The sequence below is a fragment of the Capra hircus genome, chromosome 14, assembly GCF_001704415.2.
Source record: "Capra hircus breed San Clemente chromosome 14, ASM170441v1, whole genome shotgun sequence".
Taxonomy (NCBI): domain Eukaryota; kingdom Metazoa; phylum Chordata; class Mammalia; order Artiodactyla; family Bovidae; genus Capra; species Capra hircus.
Genome location: NC_030821.1, coordinates 6,451,271 through 6,472,963, shown reverse-complemented (window position 1 = coordinate 6,472,963; position 21,693 = coordinate 6,451,271). Strand labels below are relative to the sequence as shown.

At 38.8% G+C, this 21,693-nt stretch overlaps 1 protein-coding gene across 1 annotated transcript in view; it reads right to left on the bottom strand.

The window, feature by feature from the left end:
- CNBD1 (cyclic nucleotide binding domain containing 1) overlaps positions 1-21,693 on the bottom strand; it is a 405,676-nt gene that overhangs the window by 345,075 nt on the left and 38,908 nt on the right. The window contains exon 3 of the mRNA XM_018058081.1: positions 11,046-11,153. Within this exon, the coding sequence (XP_017913570.1) occupies positions 11,046-11,153 (108 nt within the window). The remainder of the gene's footprint in view (positions 1-11,045; positions 11,154-21,693) is intronic.

Genomic DNA, 21,693 nt, shown 5'->3' with positions numbered 1-21,693 from the left:
CCTATTTGGAACCAGTCTGTTGTTCCATGTCCAGTTCTAACTGTTGCTTCCTGACCTGCATACAGATTTCTCAAGAGGCAGGTTAGATGGTCTGGTATTCCATACATGACTGCTGGAAAAACCATAGCCTTGACTAGATGGACCTTAGTCGGCAAAGTAATGTCTCTGCTTTTGAATATGCTGTCTAGGTTGGTCATAACTTTCCTTCCAAGGAGTGAGCGTCTTTTAATTTCATGGCTTTTAATTTCTTTCACTTCGTAACATGCAATTAAGTTTCTTCCATGTCTTTTCATGGCTCTGTGGCTCTATTTTAACACTAAATAATATTTCATTATCTGAGGTAGCACAGTTCGTTTAGCCATTCACCTACTGAAGGACATCTTGATTGCATCCAGGTTTTGGCAATTATGAATAAAGTTGCTATAAGTATTTGTGTGCCAACTTTTGTGTGCCATATATTTCAACTTCTTTGGGTAAATGACAAGAAGTGTTATTGTTGAGTTTTGCGGTGAGAGTGGGCGGAGTTTTGTAAGAAACCACCAAACTGCCGATACCAGTTTGCATTTTCACCAGTAATAAATGAGAGTCCTTGTTGCTCCACAATCTTGCTGATATTTGGCATTGTCAGCATTCTGGATTTTGGATCTTCCAATAAGTTTATAGTGGTGTCTTACTATTGCTTCAATTTGCATTCCTGATGATACATGATGTAGACATCTATTCACATGAGGTTACTTTTTGCTATCATTACTCTGAAATTTCCTTCTTACAATGTCCTAATTAGATGTCCAATTGCTCTTCTACTAAAGAAAAGTTATGTCAGTATCCATGTTAATTGTGCCTTAACAGGCATCCTGAGATGTGAACGTTTAGAATAACATATTTCATACGGACAGGATCCCCTTCGCATTGTTAAAGAACATTTTCCTCTGGCTCTTTCTATGGATGCAGTTTTTGTATTTTAATACCTAAGTAGATTAGTGGGATTGAATTTTATCTAAACTCTACAATATACAAAGAAGACTATTTATTTATATATATACATATATGTATATATATTGATGCTTTTGAACTGTGGTGTTGGAGAAGACTCTTGAGAGTCCCTTGGACAGCAAGGAGATCCAACCAGTCCATCCTAAAGGAAATCAGTCCCAAATATTCACTGGACGGACTGATGCTGAGGCTGAAACTCCAATCCTTTGGCCACCTGATACGAAGACCTGACTCATTTGAAAAGACCCTGATGCTGGGAAAGATTGAGGGCAGGAGGAGAAGGGGACGACAGAGGATAAGATGGTTGAATGGCATCACTGACTCAATGGACATGACTCAAAAAACTCCAGGAGTTGGTTATTGACAGAGAGGCCTGGTGTGCTGCAGACCATGGAGTCGCAAAGAGTCGTACAAGACTCAGTGACTGAGCTGTACAAGACTCAGTGACTGAGCTAACTTGAACCATCACATTGTGTCTGTCCCATTAATTTGAAACAGTTAGGGTAAAAAATCTTGTTCTTGTTAAGCAAATGAAGACTCAGTCATGTCGATTTTCTATTTCATTTCCTTTCAGAACTTAGTTTGAGTATATGTTGGGAGAAGTTCAGTTCAGTTCAGTTCAGTCACTCAGTCGTGTCCGACTCTTTGCAACCCCATGAATTGCAGCACGCCAGGCCTCCCTGTCCATCACCAACTCTGGGAGTTCACTCAGACTCATGTCCATCGAGTCAGTGATGCCACCCAGCCATCTCATCCTCTGTCGTCCCCTTCTCCTCCGGCCCCTAATAACTCCCAGCCTCAGAGTCTTTTCCAATGAGTCAACTCTTCGCATGAGGTAGGCAAAGTAGTGGAGTTTCAGCTTTAGCATCATTCCTTCCAAAGAACACCCAGGAATGATCTCCTTTAGGATGGACTGGTTGGATCTCCTTGCAGTCCAAGGGACTCTCAAGAGTCTTCTCCAACACCACAGTTCAAAAGCATCAATTCTTCGGCACTCAGCCTTCTTCACAGTCCAATTCTCGCATCTATCCATGACCACTGGAAAAAACATAGCCTTGACTAGACGGACCATTTCTGGCAAAGTAATGTCTCTGCTTTTGAATATGCTATCTAGGTTGGTCATAACTTTCCTTCCAAGGAGTAAGCATCTTTTAATTTCATGGCTGCAATCACCATCTGCATTGATTTTGGAGCCCAAAAAAATAAAGTCTGACACTGTTTCCACTATTTCCCCATCTATTTCCCATGAACTGATGGGACCAGATGCCATGATCTTTGTTTTCTGAATGTTGAGCTTTAAGCCAACTTTTTCACTCTCCTCTTTCACTTTCATCAGGAAGCTTTTTAGTTCCTCTTCACTTTCTGCTATAAGGGTGGTGTCATCTGCATATCTGAGGTTATTGATATTTCTCCCAGCAATCTTGATTGCAGCTTGTGCTTCCCCCAGCCGGTTGCCAATATGAGCATGGTTTGAGGAAGAAGCTTCTCTTCCCTGTGAACTGCGAGCTGATCATCATCACGTTCCTGTTGCATGGTGACTGCAGGTCTACGCAAGCCCCTAGACCTGCATCTATTGAGGAAAGATTGCAACTTCTGGAATGTCATTCATTCCTACTGGCTAGCTCTCGCCTGGTTCATCCAGATTTCTATCTCAGCAACCTGTGCTCCCCCTCTGCCCAACAGCCCTTCAGTGCTGTTAGTATCTCATTGTCTCCTCAACACTGTTTGTGGTCATTTCTGGACCTTGTATATGCTAGACGCAAGCCAAGTGGAACCAAAAGCCTTAGCTTTTGTGTATCACTTGGCATCTTAATTCACAGAAATATTGCAGTATTATTCTCACTTCATGTTGAATGAAGCTTAAGTTAGGTCTTACTATAACAATAATTTTCAAAAGTCATCTAGGAATATTTGTTTAAATACTTAGGCTTTGCTCCCAAGTTCAATTCAGTCAGTTCAGTCACTCAGTCGTGTCCAACTCTTTGTGACCCCATGAACCACAGTACACCAGGCCTACCTGTCCATCATCAACTCCCCAAGCTTACTCAAACTCATGTGTCGGTGATGCTATCCAACCATCTCATCCTCTGCTGTCCCCTTCTCCTCCCACATTCAATCTTTCCCAACATCAGGGTCTTTTCAAATCAGTCAATTTTTTGCATGAGGTGGCCAAAGTACTAGAGTTTCAGCTTCAGCATCAGTCCTTCCAATGAATAGTCAGGACTGATTTCCTTTAGGATGGACTGTTTGGATCTCCTTGCAGTCCAAGGGACTCTCGAGAGTCTTCTCCAACACCACAGTTTCATACAACATTTCTTCAGCACTCAGCCTTCTTTATGTTCCAAATCTCACATCCATACATAACTACTGGTAAAACCATCACTTTTACTATAGGACCTTTGTTGGAGAGGTAGTGTCTGTTTTTTAATATGCGGTCTAGGTTTGTCATAGCCTTTCTTCCAAGGAGCAAACATCTTTTAATTTCATGCATGCAATCACCATCAGCAGTGATTTTGGAGCCCAGTAAAGTCTGCCAAGGTTTCCCTTGTTTCCCCATCTATTTGCCATGAAGTGCTGCAATTCATGGGGTCGCAAAGAGTCAGACACGACTGAGCGACTGAACTGAACTGAACTGAACTGAACTGAACTGAACTGAACTGAACTGAATGAGACTGGAGAAGACTCCTGAGAGTCCCTTGGACTGCAAGAAGATCCAACCAGTCCATTCTGAAGGAGATCAGCTCTGGGTGTTCTTTGGAGGGAATGATGATAAAGCTGAAACTCCAGTACTTTGGCCACATCATGCAAAGAGTTGACTCATTGGAAAAGACTCTGATGCTGAGAGGGATTGGGGGCAGAAGGAGAAGGGGATGACAGAGGATGAGATGGCTGGATGGCATCACGGACTCAATGGATGTGAGTTTGAGTGAACTCCGGGAGTTGGTGATGGACAAGGAGGCCTGGTGTGCTGCGATTCATGGGGTCGCAAAGAGTCGGACATGACTGAGCAACTGAACTGAACTGAGTGAGACTGGATGACATGATCTTAGTGTTTTGAATGTTGAGTCTTAAGCCAGATTTTTTACTCTTCTCTTTTACCTTCATCAAGAGGCTCTTTAGTTCCTCTTCACTTTCTGCCATTAAAGCAGTACACCTGTATATCTGAGGTTGTTGATATTTCTTCCGGTAAACTTGATTCCAGCTTATGATTCATCCACCTAGCTTTTCACATGATGTACTCTGCATATAAGTTTAATAAGCAGGTAACAATATACAGCCTTGACCTACTCTTTTCCCAATTTGGAACCAGTCTGTTGTTTCATGTCTGGTTCTAACTGTTACTTCTTGACCTGCATAAAAGTTTCTCAGGAGACAGTGGTTTGGTATTCCCATCCCTTGAAGAATTTTCCACAGACAGCTTTAGTATAGTCAGTGAAACAGAAATAGAAGTTTTTCTGGAATTCTCTTCTTTTTTTATGGTCCAACGGATGTTAGCAACCTGATATCTAATTCCTCTGCCTTCTCTAAATTCAGCTCGAACATCTGGAAGTTCTTGGTTCATGCACTGTTGAAGCTTAACTTGGAGAAATTTGAGCATTACTTTGCTAGCGTGTAAGATGAGTGCAACTGTGCAGTAGTCTGAGCGTTCTTTGGCATGGCCTTTCTTAGGGACTGGAATGAAAACTGACCTTTTCCAGTCCTGTGGCCATGGCTGAGTATTCCAAATTTGCTGGCACACTGAGTGCAGCACTTTCACAGTATCATCTTTTAGGATTTGAAATAGCTCAACTGAAATTCCATCACCTCCACTAGTTTTGTTTGTAGTGATTCCCTCTAAGGCCCACTTGACTTTGAACTCCAGGATGTCTGGCTCTAGGTGGGTGATCATACCATCATGGTTACCTGGGTCATGAAGATCTTTTTTGTATAGTTCTTCTCTGTATTCTTCCCACCTCTTTGAACATCTTCTGCTTCTTTTAGGTCCATACCACTTCTGTCCTTTATTGTGTCCATCTTCACATGAAATGTTCCCTTGGTATCTCCAATTTTCTTGAAGAGATCTCTAGCCTTTCCCATTCTATTCTTTTTTTCCTTTATTTCTTTCATTGATCACCTAGGAAGGTCTTCTTACCTTTCCTTGCTATTCTTTGAAACTCTGCATTCAGATGGTATATCTTTCCTTTTCTCCTTTGCCTTTTGCCTCTCTTTTCTCAATTATTTGTAAGGCATCCTCAGACAACCATTTTGCCTTGTTGCATTTTTTTTTCCCTTGGGGATAGTTTGATCACCACCTCATGTACAATGTCATGAACCTCCATCCGTAGTTGATCAGGCACTCTATCAGATCTAGTCCCTTAAATTTATTTCTCACATCTACTGTATAATCATAAGGGATTTGATTTAGCTATACCTGAATGCTCTAGTGGTTTTCCCTACTTTCTTCAATTTAAGTCTGAATTTGGCAATGAGGAGTTCATGGTCTGAGCCACAGTCAGCTCCTGGTCTTGTTTTTGCTAACTGTATAGAGCTTCTCCATTTTCAGCTGCAAAGAATATAATCAATCTGATTCAATATGGACCATCTGGTGATGTCCATGTGTAGAGTCTTCTCTCGTGTTGTTGGAAGAATGTGTTTGCTCTGACCACTGCATTCCCTTGCAAAGCTGTTAGCCTTTGCCCAGCTTCATTTTGTACTCCTATGGGAGTGAATGAAGATCAACACTTTTCAAGCTTAGCTAACCTCCTGTTTCTATATCGCTACTTTTCCTCATATGCCTCCATTTTATAAGTTTCTCCTTCTCGATGCAGTATTTACCCTTCTCTTTTCTCTGAAACCATGATGATGCATGGAGTGCAGAAGTCATATTCTTAAGAGAATATATTAATATTAAAATATAATATAAAATATTATCTTTATTACATATGTCCCCCTAAAGTATCTGTAGCGTCAAATAGGAATTTTTATAAAGACAAGACATTAACAGGGATCCAGGAATCCTTGCAAATATTTAAATTCCCATTCTCCTAAAAAATTGTGTTTTTTATAAATGTATCTTTAATATAGATTTCTACAGTTCTGTGGATGTATTTTGTTTCTTCTGTTACTATTATTATCTTAAACTTCTTTTTCCTTGGATATAAGCTAATGTAAAAATTCATTGATTAAAGTCTATATATTTCTTGTTATTTAAAAATTTTTGAAGCAAGCAATGCTGTGCATTTTTATTGATATGTTGTGGAGGTGATTATTGTTTAAATCTGTAGTCCACAGTAATAATCAGTGATCCCATGGGTTGTAGCCTGTCAGAATCCTCTGTCCATGGAATTCTCCCAACAAAGAATACTGTACTGGGTAGCCATTTCCTTCTCCAAAGGATCTTCTCAACCCAGGGGTCAAGCCCAGGTCTCCCACACTGCAGGCAGATTCTTTATCATATGAGTCACTAGGGAAGCTCAGTAATGAGCTATTAAATTAAAACACTCTTTCAATGCATAACTTTGTGTAGGATAACATTATCCTCTTTTTCTGAGTAAAAAAATCTGGAGTGCAGTCAATGTTCAAAGACAATTCCAAAGACACATTTTTGCTATTGGGTAGAACAACAATGCAAATCCAAGTCTTCTGGATCAAAATTTAGTGTGCTTTTTTTTTAATGTGTCTATTTGATTTCCTATGTCTGTGAATATACCAAAAGTTCACCTTCTGTCTAGATGATCCACCAAAAAAAAAAAAAAAGAGTTTAGGTAACGGTCACAGTTCCAAACAGCCCTTTGTCTCATTCTCGTCCTGCGCTCACATTTTTTGCTCATGTAGAAATGTTTCCCTATGTCTCTGCCATGTGTTCCATTTATTTTCATTAGTGCAGCTTTGCTCCAAGTCATTTTCATGGTTATATAAAGCATTTCTTCTGTTCTCCTTGCACATGACTGTCTTACTTCACTGCTTAGCAAATGCCCTGGCATCAGTATTCTCACGAGCTGCCACCGCAAAGGAGGTGTCATACTTCAGTCTGGCTATTGTATCTGTCACAGGACATTTGAATTAAATGAATTATAAAGTGTTGAATATGACAATGATAATAGGTAAAGGTTATTGATTAATAATTTAATAGTGCAGGAATTTAGTGTCTACTAAGATTCTTATTTCCTGAATGATTTTATCCTGCCAAATGTTCTCTGAATTAACTGCAGCTTTCTTCCCATCAACTGGGCATATATGAGTTTATCACATTACATGAGGGACCAATGTAAGCTAAGTGTAGATGAGATTTATAATTTCTTAATATATTTTCTGCAATTTATTTTAATTCCATTTTAAGATATTTTATTGTTACTTTAGAGCAGATGATTTTTCATGACCAAAAGAGAGAGAAACATTTTGTATTTCTTAACAGTCACATGCTTGTATTCATTACACATTTTTACTTGCCTGATTTTCCTTTTACTATGAGACAGGATACTGAATTAAATCAAATGCCTTTTCATCATCTGTAGATATCATCATATAGTTTCTCTTTGAGCTACTAATATAAAATTTTAACAACAGCTTTTATAACAAAGCTCCTTTGTACTCATGAGATGAAGTCAACTTAACTATAGTGTACCAATATGCTAATTCACTATTGCTAACACTTTATTTTTTATATATGCCTGTATGTGGACTTCTCTGGTGGCTCAGGTAGTAAAGAATCAGCCTGTAATGCAGGCGATCTGGATTCAATGCCTGGGTGTGGAAGATCCCCTGCAGAACAGAATGGCAACCCACTCCAGTATTCCTGCCTAGAGAATCCCCAGAGAGAAGAGAGCCCAGCAGTCTACAGTTCCAGGAGTTGTGACGAGTCAGACACCACTGAGCAACTAGCACTATTACTCTGCCTGAATCCACTGTGCTTAGAACCCAGCTTGCCTGTGTTGCATGTGAATTCTTCACCGTCTGAGTCAAGCCCAAGAATACTGAAGTGGGTAGCCTATCCCTTTCTCCAGGGTATCCTCCCAACCGAGGAATCTACCTAGGGTCTCATGCATTGCAGGCAGATTCTTTACCAGCTGAGCTACCAGGGAAGCCCATATATGCCTTATCAGTTCAGTTCAGTTCAGTTGCTCAGACGTGTCCAACTCTTTGTGACCCCATGGACTGCAGCACGCCAGGCCTACTTGTCCATGACCAACTCCCAGAGTCTATTGAAACTCATGTCCGTCAGGTCAGTGACGTCATCCAGCCATCTCATCCTCTGTTGTCTCCTTCTCTTCCTGCCCCCAATCCCTCCCAGAATCAGGGTATTTTCCAATGAGTCAACTCTTCGCATGAGGTGGCCAAAGGACTGGAGTTTCAGCTTTAGCATCAGTCCTTCCAATGAACACCCAGGACTGATCTCCTTTAGCATGGACTGGTTGGATCTCCTTGCAATCCAAGGGACTCTCAAGAGTCTTCTCCAACACCACAGTTCAAAAGCATCAATTCTTAGGCACTCAGCTTTCTTCACAATCCAACTCTCACATTCATACACGACCACAGGAAAAACCATAGCCTTGACTAGATGGATTTTTGTTGGCAAAGTAATGTCTCTGCTTTTGAATATGCTATCAAGGTTGGTCATAACTTTTCTTCCAAGGCGTAAGTGTCTTTTAATTTCATGGCTGAAGTTACCATCTGCAGTGATTTGGGAGCCCCCAAAATTAAAGTCTGACACTGTTTCCCCATCTATTTCCCATGAAGTGATGGGACCAGACACCATGATCTTCGTTTTCTGAATGTTGAGCTTTAAGCCAACTTTTTCACTCTCCTCTTTCACTTACATCAAGAGGCTTTTTAGTTCCTCTTCACTTTCTGCCATAAAGGTGGTGTCATCTGCATATCTGAGGTTATTGATATTTCTCCCAGCAGTCTTGATTCCAGCTTGTGCTTCTTACAGCCTAGGGTTTCTCATGATGTACTCTGCATGTAAGTTAAATAAACAGGGTGACAATATACATCCATGATGTGCTCCTTTTGCTATTTGGAACCAGTCTGTTGTTCCATGTCCAGTTCTAACTGTTGCTTCCTGACCTGCATACAGATTTCTCAAGAGGCAGGTCAGGTGGTATGGTATTCCCATCTCTTTCAGAATTTTCCACAGTTTCTTGTGATCCACACAGTGAAAGGCTTTGGCATAGTCAATAAAGCAGAAACAGATGTTTTTTTCTGGAACTCTCTTGCCTTTTCAATGATCCAGCGGATGTTGGTAATTTGATCTCTGGTTCCTCTATGGTTTATAAAACCAGCTTGAACATCTGGAAGTTCACGGTTCATGTATTGCTGAAGCCTGTCTTGAGAATTTTGAGCATTACTAGCATGTGAGATGAGTGCATTGTGCGGTAGTTTGAGCATTCTTTGGCATTGCCTTTCTTTGGGATTGGAATGAAAATTGACCTCTTCCAGACCTGTGGCCACTGCTGAGTTTTCCAAATTTGCTGGCATATTGAGTGCAGCACTTTCCCAGCATCATCTTTCAGGATTTGAAATAGCTCAACTGGAATTCCATCATCTCCACTAGCTTTGTTCATAGTGATGCTTTTTAAGGCCCACTTGACTTCACAGTCCAGGATGTCTAGCTCTAGGTGAATGATCACACCATTGTGATTATCTTGGTTATGAAGATCATTTTTGTACAATCCTTCTGTGTTTTCTTGCCATCTCTTCTTAATATCTTCTGCTTCTGTTAGGTCCATACCATTTCTGTCCTTTATCAAGCCCATCTTTGCATGAAAGTTTCCCTTGGTATCTCTAATTTTTTTAAGAGATCTCTAGTCTTACCCATTCTGTTTTTTCCTCTGTTTCTTTGCATTGATCCCTGAGGAAGGCTTTCTTATCTCTCCTTGTTATTCTTTGGAACTCTGCATTCAGATGCTTATATCTTTCCTTTTCTCCTTTGCTTTTCACCTCTCTTCTTTTCACAGCTATTTGTAAGGCCTCCCCAGACAGCCATTTTGCTTTTTTGCATTTCTTTTCCATGGGGATGGTCTTGATCCCTGTCTCATGTACAATGTCACAAACCTCAGTCCATAGTTCATCAGGCACTCTATCTATCAGATCTAGTCCCTGAAATCTATTTCTCACTTCCACTGTATAATCATAAGGGATTTGATTTAGGTCATGCCTGAATGGTCTAGTGGTTTTCCCTACTTTCTTAAGTCTGAATTTGGCAATAAGGAGTTTATGATCTAAGCCACAGTTAGCTCCCAGTCTTATTTTTGCTGACTGTATAGAGTTTCTCCATCTTGACTGCAAAGAATATAATCAATCTGATTTTGGTGTTGACCATCTGGTGATGTCCATGTGTAGAGTCTTACAGTCATAACTAAAAACTGATATTTCTTGTTTATACTATTCTTGTGAAATCTTGTTATACCTGCATGGCAAATATACAACCTATATTCATTTTCTATACTCCAAAAATATTAAATTGCATAGAAAGCACCTTTTCTTAAAAAGAACATCTAGTCATATCACTGAGACTATGAGTTTTTAATTTTTGCTTTTGTTCTATTTAGGCTTCAAAAATACTTTTGAAGAGTTATTTTTACAACTCTTTTTATTCATACCATAATTATTTTTATTTATATCATTTTGAATAATTTTAGTAGTATGAATTTTTTACAAAATGAACCAAAAACATCTAGATTATTCTCCAGTTATATGAAATATTCTCTCACAAATTATAATTTATTTAGTTTTCTCTGTATCATTTACTATATTCTCATTCCTAATAGTATTTTATCTTATTAAGTTTGTTGTATAGGGATAGTTGTTTAATGAAAAAATTCAAGGAGCTACACATATTGATTAGTCCCAGTTATCTTACAACCTAATTAAAAGCCTGCAGAATTATGGTAGGAATTCAACCTTCCTTGCCAATATCCGTTTCCTTGGCTGATCCCTAACATGTAGCACTGGGAACCGATCAAACACTCAGTGCTTGAGTTCCACTTGTTTTTCCATGCATTCACACGCATCTGCACAAACACACACACATCCACACACAAAGGCTTGCTTTCAAAAGAAGATATCATTACCTTTTCTCTTCCTCTTTGAAAAGTTTAGGCAGTCTGACTTTTTTCTGCACGAATATTTTAGGATATTGCTTCATAAACACATTGTGCGCTGATAGAATATTGGTTCGGCTTAAAAGAGAGATAGAGAAATTATTATAAGTGCCATGAGACTTCTGAAAGAAAGATTTTAAACTCAATACATACAACCTAATTCTATACTATTTAGTCTAAAAAAAAAATGACAAAAATATGAAGCATAAACATTTTATGCTTAAAAAATATCCACTATAAAAACTGTCTGTAGTGTGTTTCACTGAGAAATATTTTAAGAATATCAAATTTAGGGTAATGCTAATTGTCAAAAAATTATTTTAGCTGAGTCTTCTTAAAATTTTATATCTGTAATTTATTAAACTGCTTATAAAATATACCACATAATTAAAATTCCCCCAAGATGATTCATCTATAGTTTAGTATTGTATTAGTATTAGTCACCTCAGTCATGTCTGACTCTTTATAATCCCATGGACTGTAGCCCACAAGGCTCCTCTGTCCATAGAATTCTCCAGGCAAGAAAACTGCAATGGGTTGCCGTTCCCTTCTCCACATATATAGTTTACATACACATTATTCAAAGTGTAGTTATCTGAATCTTTGCAATTATTTATGAAAATCTCATGTGCTATTGTTTCAGGATCAGAATAAAGATGTTTTCGAGCAATATTTCAGCATTTCTGAAATCCAGATCACTGGACTCGCCTCAGGTGTTATTTAAATATAGATTTCTGATCCTTTTCCTGATGAAGCAAGATCTGCAAAGTAGAGTCTGGGTAGTCTTCTCTATTTTGAATATCAACCTCCAGGTGATTCCTACTTGTAATCAGATTTCAATCCAGTGAAAATATTTTAATATGTGAATAACAAGATCTAACGAAATATAGCAAATTGTCAGTGTTAGGTAATGACACTTGTTTCTGAAAAGTCTGCTTCATTCAATTTTTAACCGACAACATCATGAAAATTTGGTCAGTTTTTTAGAATGTTGAGTGTTCATCTCAACAGCTTGTGTCAATAATTATCAAAAATAATCATACTTAAAATTGAACATTGACAAACGTCTTAGTCAATATTTGCCTCATGACGTTGAATATTAAAGTCTTCAAGATTTTCTTGTTTCATTGTCAATGTCAATGTCAACAGCACCACACTTTAAAATATTTATAGCATCTTTTTTCTCTTGCCCTGAGTTCATAAAATACCCTGTGAATTTTTTACACAAAACAGAGAGTGTATACTTTAAGAATCTTATTTAACTGATTCAAATAATGCAATGTGTGATTTATATGACATTAGAAATTTTCATTCCTACTCAGACACTGTAGAGATGCACTGACCAAGAATCTACTGGTTTTTAAATGCGAATCACTGAAACCACTGGGAAATTTCCTAAGATCTTTCTTTCTTTTTCTAACTGGAACACACATTTTGCAACCATCTGTTTGTATGGATCGTTATTTCCTATATGACAAACATTTTGCTAAGGTCTTTACATTATTTTTCTCTAGTTCTATATGTATATAACCTGAAAAGATTCAGTTCAGTTCAGTTCAGTTCAGTCGCTTAGTCGTGTCCAACGTTTTGCGACCCCATTGAGAAACCTGTATGCAGGTCAGGAAGCAACAGTTGGAACTGGACATGGAACAACAGACAGGTTCCAAATAGGGAAAGGAGTCCGTCATGGCTGTATATTGTCACCCTGTTTATTTAACTTCTATGCAGAGTACATCATGAGAGACACTGGGCTGGAAGAAACACAAGCTGGAATCAACATTGCCGAGAGAAATATCAATAATCTCAGATATGCAGACGACACCACCCTTATGGCAGAAAGTGAAGAGGAACTAAAAAGCCTCTTGATGAAAGTGAAAGAGGAGAGCGAAAAAGTTGGCTTCAAGCTCAACATTCAGAAAACGAAGATCATGGCATCTGGTCCCATCATTTCATGGGAAATAGATGGGGAAACAGTGGAAACAGTATCAGACTTTATTTTTTGGGCTCCAAAATCACTGCAGATGGTGATTGCAGCCATGAAATTAAAAGATGCTTACTCCTTGGAAGGAAAGTTATGACCAACCTAGATAGCATATTCAAAAGCAGAGACATTACTTTGCCTACTAAGGTCCATCTAGTCAAGTCTATGGTTTTTCCTGTGGTCATGTATGGATGTGAGAGTTGGACTGTCAAGAAAGCTGAGCGCCAAAGAGTTGATGCTTTTGTACTGTGGTGTTGGTGAAGACTCTTGAGAGTCCCTTCAACTGCAAGGAGATCCAACCAGTCCATTCTAAAAGAGATCAGTCCTGGGTGTTCTTTTGAAGGAATGATGCTAAAGCTGAAACTCCAGTACTTTGGCCACCTCATGCGAAGAGTTGACTCATTGGAAAAGACCCTGATGCTGGAAGGGATTAGGGTCAGGAGGAGAAGGGGACAACAGAGGATAAGATGGCTGGATGGCATCACCAATTTGATGGACATGAGTTTGAGTGAACTCCGGGAGTTGGTGATGGACAGGGAGGCCTGGTGTGCTGCAATTCATGGGTCGCAGAGCCAGACATGACTGAGTGACTGAACTGAACCAAACTGTGAAGAACTGACTCATTTGAAAAGACCCTAATGCTGGGAAAGTTTGAAGGTGGGAGGAGAAGGGGACAACAGAGGATAAGATAGTTGGATGGCATCACTGACTCAGTGGATATGAGTTTGATCTTCAGGAGTTAGTGATGGACAGAGAGGCCTGGCATGTTGCAGTCCATGGGGTTACAAAGAGTCAGATATGATTGAGCAACTGAACTGAACTGAACTCCTAAGCCAACAGAAATAAAAGCAAAAATAAACAAATGGGACCTAATTAAGCTTAAAATCCTCAACAGAGCAAAAGATTCTGTCAGTACAAAAAGACAGCAAACAGAATTGAAGAATCTATTTACAAATGTCATGAGCAACCCAGGTATAAAATCCAAAATATGTAAACAGCTTGTAAGATTCAGTATCAAGAAACAAACAAGCAACCCAAATGATATTGGGCAATAGTCCTGAATAGTTATTTTTCCACAGAAGACATTCAGATGGGTAACAGACATACGAAAATGTGATCAAAATCTAATTTCTAGAGAAATGCAAATTCAAACCACAATGAAGTATCACCTTACACCTGTTGAATAAGCTGTTATCACAAAAATTTTAAAAATAACTGTTACTGAGGATATCGAGAAAAGGGAACACTTGTACACTGTTGGTGGGAATATAAATTGATAAGGCAACTATGTAAAAAACTATAGAATTTCCTCCAAAAGTTAGAACTATAACTGCCATATTATCCAGCAATTCCACTGCTGGGAATATATCTGGAAAAAAAAATGTAAGCACTAATTTGGAAAGATACATGCCTCCCAAAGTTAATAGCACTATTTACAATAAATAATATATGGAAGCAACCCAAGTGTCCATCAATGAATGGATGGATAAAAAAGATATGGTGTGTGTATATATATATATATATATATATATATATATATATGAATATTACTCATCAGAAGCCTCTTAAGAGTCCCTTGAACAGCAAGGTATTAGACCAGTGAATCCTAGAGGAAATCAATCCTGAATATTCATTGGAAAGACTGATGCTGAAACTGGAAATCCAATACCTTGACCACCTGATGCAAAGTGCATATTCATTGAAAAAGTCTCTGATGCTGGGAAAAAACGAGGGCAAGATGAAAAGGGGGCGACAGAGAATGAGATGGTTGGATGGCATAACTGACTCAATGGACATGAGTTTGAGCAAACTCCAGGAGATACTGAAGGACAGGGAAGCCTGGCATGTCGCTGTCCATGGGGCGGGAGTGGGGGGGGCCACAAAGAATCCAACATGACTGAACAACAAAAATACGAAAACAAAATTCTGCTTTTTGCAGCAATGTAGATGGACCTAGAAAATACTATGCTTAGTGAAATGTCAGACAAAGACAAATACTGTGTATTTTGGACAGTATTTGTGGAATCTAAAAAATAAAAAGAATGTATTCAGCACAACAGATTCAGATATATATGTAAATATCTTGGTTATCAGCAAGAAGAAAGAAGCAAGCAGGGACAAGATAGTGGTATGGAATTAATAGATACAAACTCTTACATAAAATAGATTAGCCACAAAGATATATAGCAAGGCAGTTATAGCCATTGTTTTGTAATAACTTTTAATGGAATATAGTCTGCAAAAATACTGAATCACTATGCAGTATACCTGAAAGTAATTCTTGCCTGGAAAATTCCATGGAGAGAGGAGCCTGATGGGCTTCAGTTCATGGGGTCACAAAGAGCCAGGCATGACTAAGCTCACACACACACACACACACACACACACACACACACTCACACACATACACACAATATAAAATTATTATAAATCAATTATACTTCAGTAAAAATAAACAAACCAATAGCTTTACACACAAGAAATATAAACCATGTCCAAGATGCTACATATTCAAGGATCATAAAATTAAATGCTTGCCCTGCCCAAGCAGGTTTCAAAGGGTGAGGACTGTGGTGAACAGGAGAGATTATGCCCGTAAAATGGGAGCCATGGCCCCTCTCTTAAATCCACTTTTGTCTTGTAATAAGGGAAGTTCAAAGTGCTTAGATATTGCAGGGCTTTTTCTTAAGAAGCCAGAAATCTGAACACATACGTGAAAAATTGTGATGTTTGAATATTAGCAACTGCTGTAGACTGAATTATGACCCCTTCAAAATTTACTTTGAAGCCCTGGTTCCCCGTTTCATCTGTACTTGGAGATAGAAATTTTAGGAGATACTAAGGCTCAACTATATTGTACAAATCGATATCTAATCAATTCAAAAAGATTGGTGGCCATAAAAGCAGAGGAGTAAGAAGGATCTCTCTCTCCCCACATGCAGACACCAAAGAAAGGCCAAGAGAGGACACGGAGAGAAGGTACCTCTGTGCAAGTGAGGAAGAGCACTTCCACCAGAAACTGAACCAACTGGCATCTTGGACTCGGACTGCCTGGCCTCCAGAACTGTGAGAGTTTCTGATGTTTAAAACAGTTAATAGTATTATGCTGAAGAAAATAGGAAAAACCACTAGGCCATTCAGGTCTGACCTAAATCAAATCCCTTATACTATACAGTGGCGGTGACCAATAGATTCTAGGAATTATACGTGCTAGACAGAATGCCTAAAGAACTATGGATGGAGGTTTGTAACATCGTACAGGAAGCAGTGACCAAAAGCATTCCAAAGAAAAAGAAATTCAAGACTGCAGAGTGGTTGTCTGAGAAGACTTTTACAAATATTAATAGAGGAATTAAACAAGCAAAAGGCAAGGGAGAAAGGAAAAGACATACCGAATTGAATGAAGAGTTCCAGAGAAGAGCAAGGAGAGATAAGAAAGCTTTCTCAGTTGAACAATGCAAAGAAATAGATAGAGGAAAACAATAGAATAGGGAAAACTAGAGATTGCTTCAAGAAAATTAGAGATATCAAAGGGAAATTTCGTGCGAGGATGAGCAAGATAAAACACATACAGACACAGAAGAGATTAAGAAGAGGTAGCAAGAATAAACAGAAGAACTATACAAAAAAGGTTTCAATCACCCAGATAAGCATGATGGTGTGGTCACTCACTAGCGTCAGACATTCTGGAGTGTCATGTTACGTGGGCCTTAGGGAGAATTGCTATGAACAAAGCTATAGGAGGAAATGAAATTCCAGCTGAGCTATTTAAAACCCTGAAAGATGATGCTGTGAAAGTGCTGGACTCAATATGTTAGTAAATTTGGAAAACTCAGCAGTGGCCACAGAACTGGAAAAGTTCAGTTTTCATTCCAATCCCAAAGAAGGGCAATGCCAAAGAATGCTCAAACTACCATACAATTGCACTCATCTCACATGCTAGTAAAGTAATGCTCAAAATTCTCCAAGCCAGGCTTCAGCAATACGTGAACCATGAACTTCCAGATGTTCAAGCTGGTTTTAGAAAAGGCAGAGGAACCAGAGATCAAATTGCCAACATTCACTGGATCATGCAGAAGGCAATAGAATTGCAGAAAAATAACTGCTTTTGCTTCATTGACAACACTAAAGCCTTTGACTCGGTGGATCACAACAAACTGTGAAAAATCCTTAAAGAGTTGGGAGTACCAGAGCCCCTTACCTGCCCCCTGAGAAATCTGTATGTGGGTCAAAAAGCAACATTTAGAACCAGGCATGAAACAGCTGGCTAATTCAAAATTGGGCAAGAAATGCCACAACACTGTATGTTGTCACCTTGCTTGTTTAACGTCTATGCAGAGTACATCATGTGAAACGCTGGGCTGGATGAATCAAGATTGCTGGGAGAAAGATCAACAACCTCAGATATGTAGATGATACTATTTTAATGGCAGAATGTAACAAACTAAAAAGCCTCTTAATGACGGTGAAAGAGGAGACTGAAAAAGCTGGCTTGAAAATCAACATTCAAAAATAACAATAATAAGGTTGTGGCATCTGGTCCCATCACTTCATGGCAGAAAGAAGGGGAAACAGTGGAAGCAGAGTCAAATTCTATTTTCTTGGGCTCCAAAGTCACTACAGACAGTGACTGCAGCCTTGAAACTGAAAGACGCTTGCTCCTTGGAAGGAAAGCTGTGACAAACCTAGACAGTGTGTCAAAAAACAGAGACATCACTTAGCCAAAACGTCCATATAAGCAGAGGTATGGTTTTTCCAGTACTCATGTACAGATGTCAGAGTTGGATCATAAGGAAAGCTGAGCACCAAAGAAGCGATGCTTTAGAATCATGGTTCTGGACAAGACCCAAGAGAGTCCCTTGGACTGAAAGAAGATCAAGTCAGTCAATCCTAAAGGAAATCAACACTGAATATTCATTGGAAGGACTGATGCTAAAGCTGATGCTCCATTACTTCAGCCACCTGATGGGAATAACCAACTCACTGGAAAAGATCCTGGTTCTGGAAAGGATTGCAGGCAAAAAAAGAAGATGGGAGCAGAGGATGGGGTGGTTAGACAGCATCATCAACTGGATGGACATGAATTTTAGGAAACATGATAGTGGAGGACAGAGGAGCCTGGCGTGCTTCATCCATGGGGTTGCAAAGAGCTGGACATGACATCTCAACTGAACACCAATAAAAAGAAGTACTATGTTATGGCAGCCCAAGCAGACTAAGATAGTAACTTACTTTAAAATTTGTCTAAATTTCTGTGTGTGGATCAATCAAAGTAATTTTGGGTGTGGTATATATCTGAGGTCAGAGAGAAGAATAGCAACTGAGTAACAGCTTTGGGAGTGTTCCTTGACTGTGTAACATTAAGAATCTGCTCAGTTGTGCCCGACTCTGCAACACCCTGTCTGTCCATGGAATTCTCCAGGCAAGAATACTGGAGTGGGTTGCCATTCCCTTCTCCTGGGGAACTTCTTGACTCAGGAATTGAATCTGACTCAGGGCAGATTCTTTACTGCCTGAGCTACCAGGGAAGTCCATGAAGAATCCTAGTCTTATGGTTAAGATAACCTACTTGTGTACTAATTTTTATACTTTATATAAAATTGCCAGTCATTTGAACTTTATATGCTTTTCATTTCTTTATCCTTAGAGCAAGAGATCAGTAATATCAGCATCTCTAGGCATAATATTTAATATCATGTATTTATCTCAAAGACTTCTCTACACTAAACTAAACCATACCTTCTTCTTGGGCACAGAAGGAGACATTTCCTAACCTCTCTTGTAGTATCTGGCTGAGTTCTAGCCAATGGAATATGGAAGATGAGGTGTGAAGGATGTGTACCACTTCAGACTGGGATCATCAAAATCTTTCCCCAGCTTCAAAAAAAATCCTTCCCATGTGAGATCCTCTACCTTTTTTCCTTTCAGCATAAAGCAAATTATTAGGGAAAACTTGGAAGACACACAGAAAAAGATCAGAGAGCAAAAGATTGGAAAAAGCCTGAGTTCCTAAACCAGAAAAACAGCCTGCCAATCAAAACAGCATTATAGGGTTTGATGTGAAAAAGAAATAGATTCTATTATGTTGAGTCCTGAAAGGCGGTGTCAAAGAATGCACAAACCATTGCACAATTGCACTCATCTCACATGCTAGCAAGTAATGCTCAGAATCCTCCAAGCTAGGCTTCAGCAGCGCATAAACCAAGAACTTCCAGCTGTACAATTTGGATTTCGAAAAGGCAGAGGAACCAGAGATCAAATTGACAATATCCACTGGATCATAGAAAAGGCAAGAGAATTCCAGAAAAACATCTACTTCTGCTTTATTGACTATGCTAAAGTCTTCAACTGTGTGGATCACAACAAACTGTGGAAAACTCTTAAAGAGGTGGGAATATCAGACCACTTTATCTGACTCCTATGAAACCTGTACGCAGGTCAAGAAGCAACAGTTAAAACCAGACGTGGGACAATGGGCTGGTTCAAAAATGGGAAAGGAGTATAGTAGGGGTGTATATTGTCACCCTGCTTATTTAACTTAAATGCAGAGTACATCATGCAAAATTCTGGGCTGGATGAAGCACAAGCTGGAATCAAGATTGCCTGGAGAAATATCAATAACCTCAGATATGCAGATGACTCCACCCTTATGGCAGAAAGCAAAGAAGAACTGAAAAGCCTCTTGATGAAGGTGAAAGAGGAGAGCGAAAAAGCTGGCTTGAAACTCAACATTCAAAAAACTAAGATCATTGCATTTGGTCCCATCACTTCATAGCAAATAGATGGGAAACAATGACACACATCGTTTTCTTGGGCTCCAAAATCACTGCAGATGGTGACTGCAGCCATGAAATTAAAAGACGCTTGCTCCTTGGAAGAAAACCTATGACCAACCTAGATATCATATTAAAAAGTAGGGACATTACTTTGCTGACAAAGGTCTGTCTAGTCAAAGCTGATTTTTTCCAGTAGTCATGTACGGATGTGAGTCGGACCCTAAAGAAGGCTGAGTGCTGAAGAATGGATGGTTTTGAACCATAGTGTTGAAGATTCTTGAAAGTCCCTTGAACTGCAAGGAGATTAAAAAAAAAAAAAAGTCCATCCCAAAGGAAATCAGTCCTAAATATTCATTGGAAGGACTGATGCTGAAACTGAAGCTCCAATACTTTGGCCACCTGATGCAAAAAACTAACTCATTGGAAAAGACCCCGATGCTGGGAAAGGTTGAGGGCAGGAGGAGAAGGGGACCATAGAGAACAAGATGGTTGGATGGCATCACCGACTCAATGGACATGAGTTTGAGCAAGTTCCAGGAGTTGGTGATGGACAGGGAGGCCTGGCAAGCTGCAGTCCATGGGGTCACAAAGAGCTGGACACGACTGAGCAACTGAACAACAACAAATAGCAGCTAGGAATATCCTAAATAGTAGACTATGTCTTCTGCATCCCATTTAGTTCTGCTCACAAGTCTCAGGAGATAATAAGCTTTTTCATAAAATGTTTACTTATCAATTATATTTATGTGATTGCCCTAAAGCAATTTACAGTTTTATTACAAATTAATTTAAAAAGTCATAAAATCTGAATCTATTCAACCACTTTTGGATTTTTTTGTTGAATGTGTCTTATAAATGTTGTAGCATCTATACACTTATTTGATGAAAATTGAAAGAAATATGAATGTTATCTTTGCACATTAGGAGATACAATATTTATAAAATGTTTATGACATATGTGTATATTTATATATCATAATTTACTATGTATAACAGATATATTGTATTATATTATATTCCATTAATTTATATTATACTATATCGATTCTTTTCTTACAATATTAAGTTGAAGAAAAAAATGCTCTGTTGTAAGCTCAATGTATTTAACACATCCTAGACTTAAATGAAAAGTTAGATTAATCATCAGTCTTTAGAGAATACCACTACAAAGTGTTATTTTATTATTTCCTCTATACTTATTCTTTGAATTTTGGAAATTATTAACTTCCCTTTATGGATTAATTTAATAATCATTCTTTGATAAAGTGCATTAGCCAATGACATCATGGCTTTAAAACTATATTTTTTTTCAAAGGAGTTCCACATGCTATTGCAGTTAATCACAAAAGGTTAAGTCCAAGATTTTTATTTTATAAAATTCCTGGAGAAAACTTAAAAGATCTATTTTGACAAAGTTTTTTGACAAAGTTAAACTGCAAAAATATGAAGACTGAATCTAAACTTTTTAGAGAGATGTTGCTGCTGCTAAGTCACTCCAGTCGCGTCTGACTCTGTGCAACCACATAGACGGCAGCCCACCAGGCTCCACCGTCCCTGGGATTCTACAGGCAAGAACACTGGAGTGGGTTGCCATTTTCTTCTCCAGTGCATGAAAGTGAAAAGTGAAAGTGAAGTCAATCAGTTATGTCCAACTTTTTGCGACCCCATGGACTACAGCCTATCAGCCTCCTGCGTCCATGGGATTCTCCAGGCAAGAGTACTAGAGTGGGGTGCCATTGCCTTTAGAGAGATATTAATCTGTCATAAAATTTTACTTCCCATAAAATAACTGAAAATCTCCCTAGTTTAAGAAAAAAATATCTAAATTGTATATAAAACTGAAGTTTTGTGGAAGATTTAA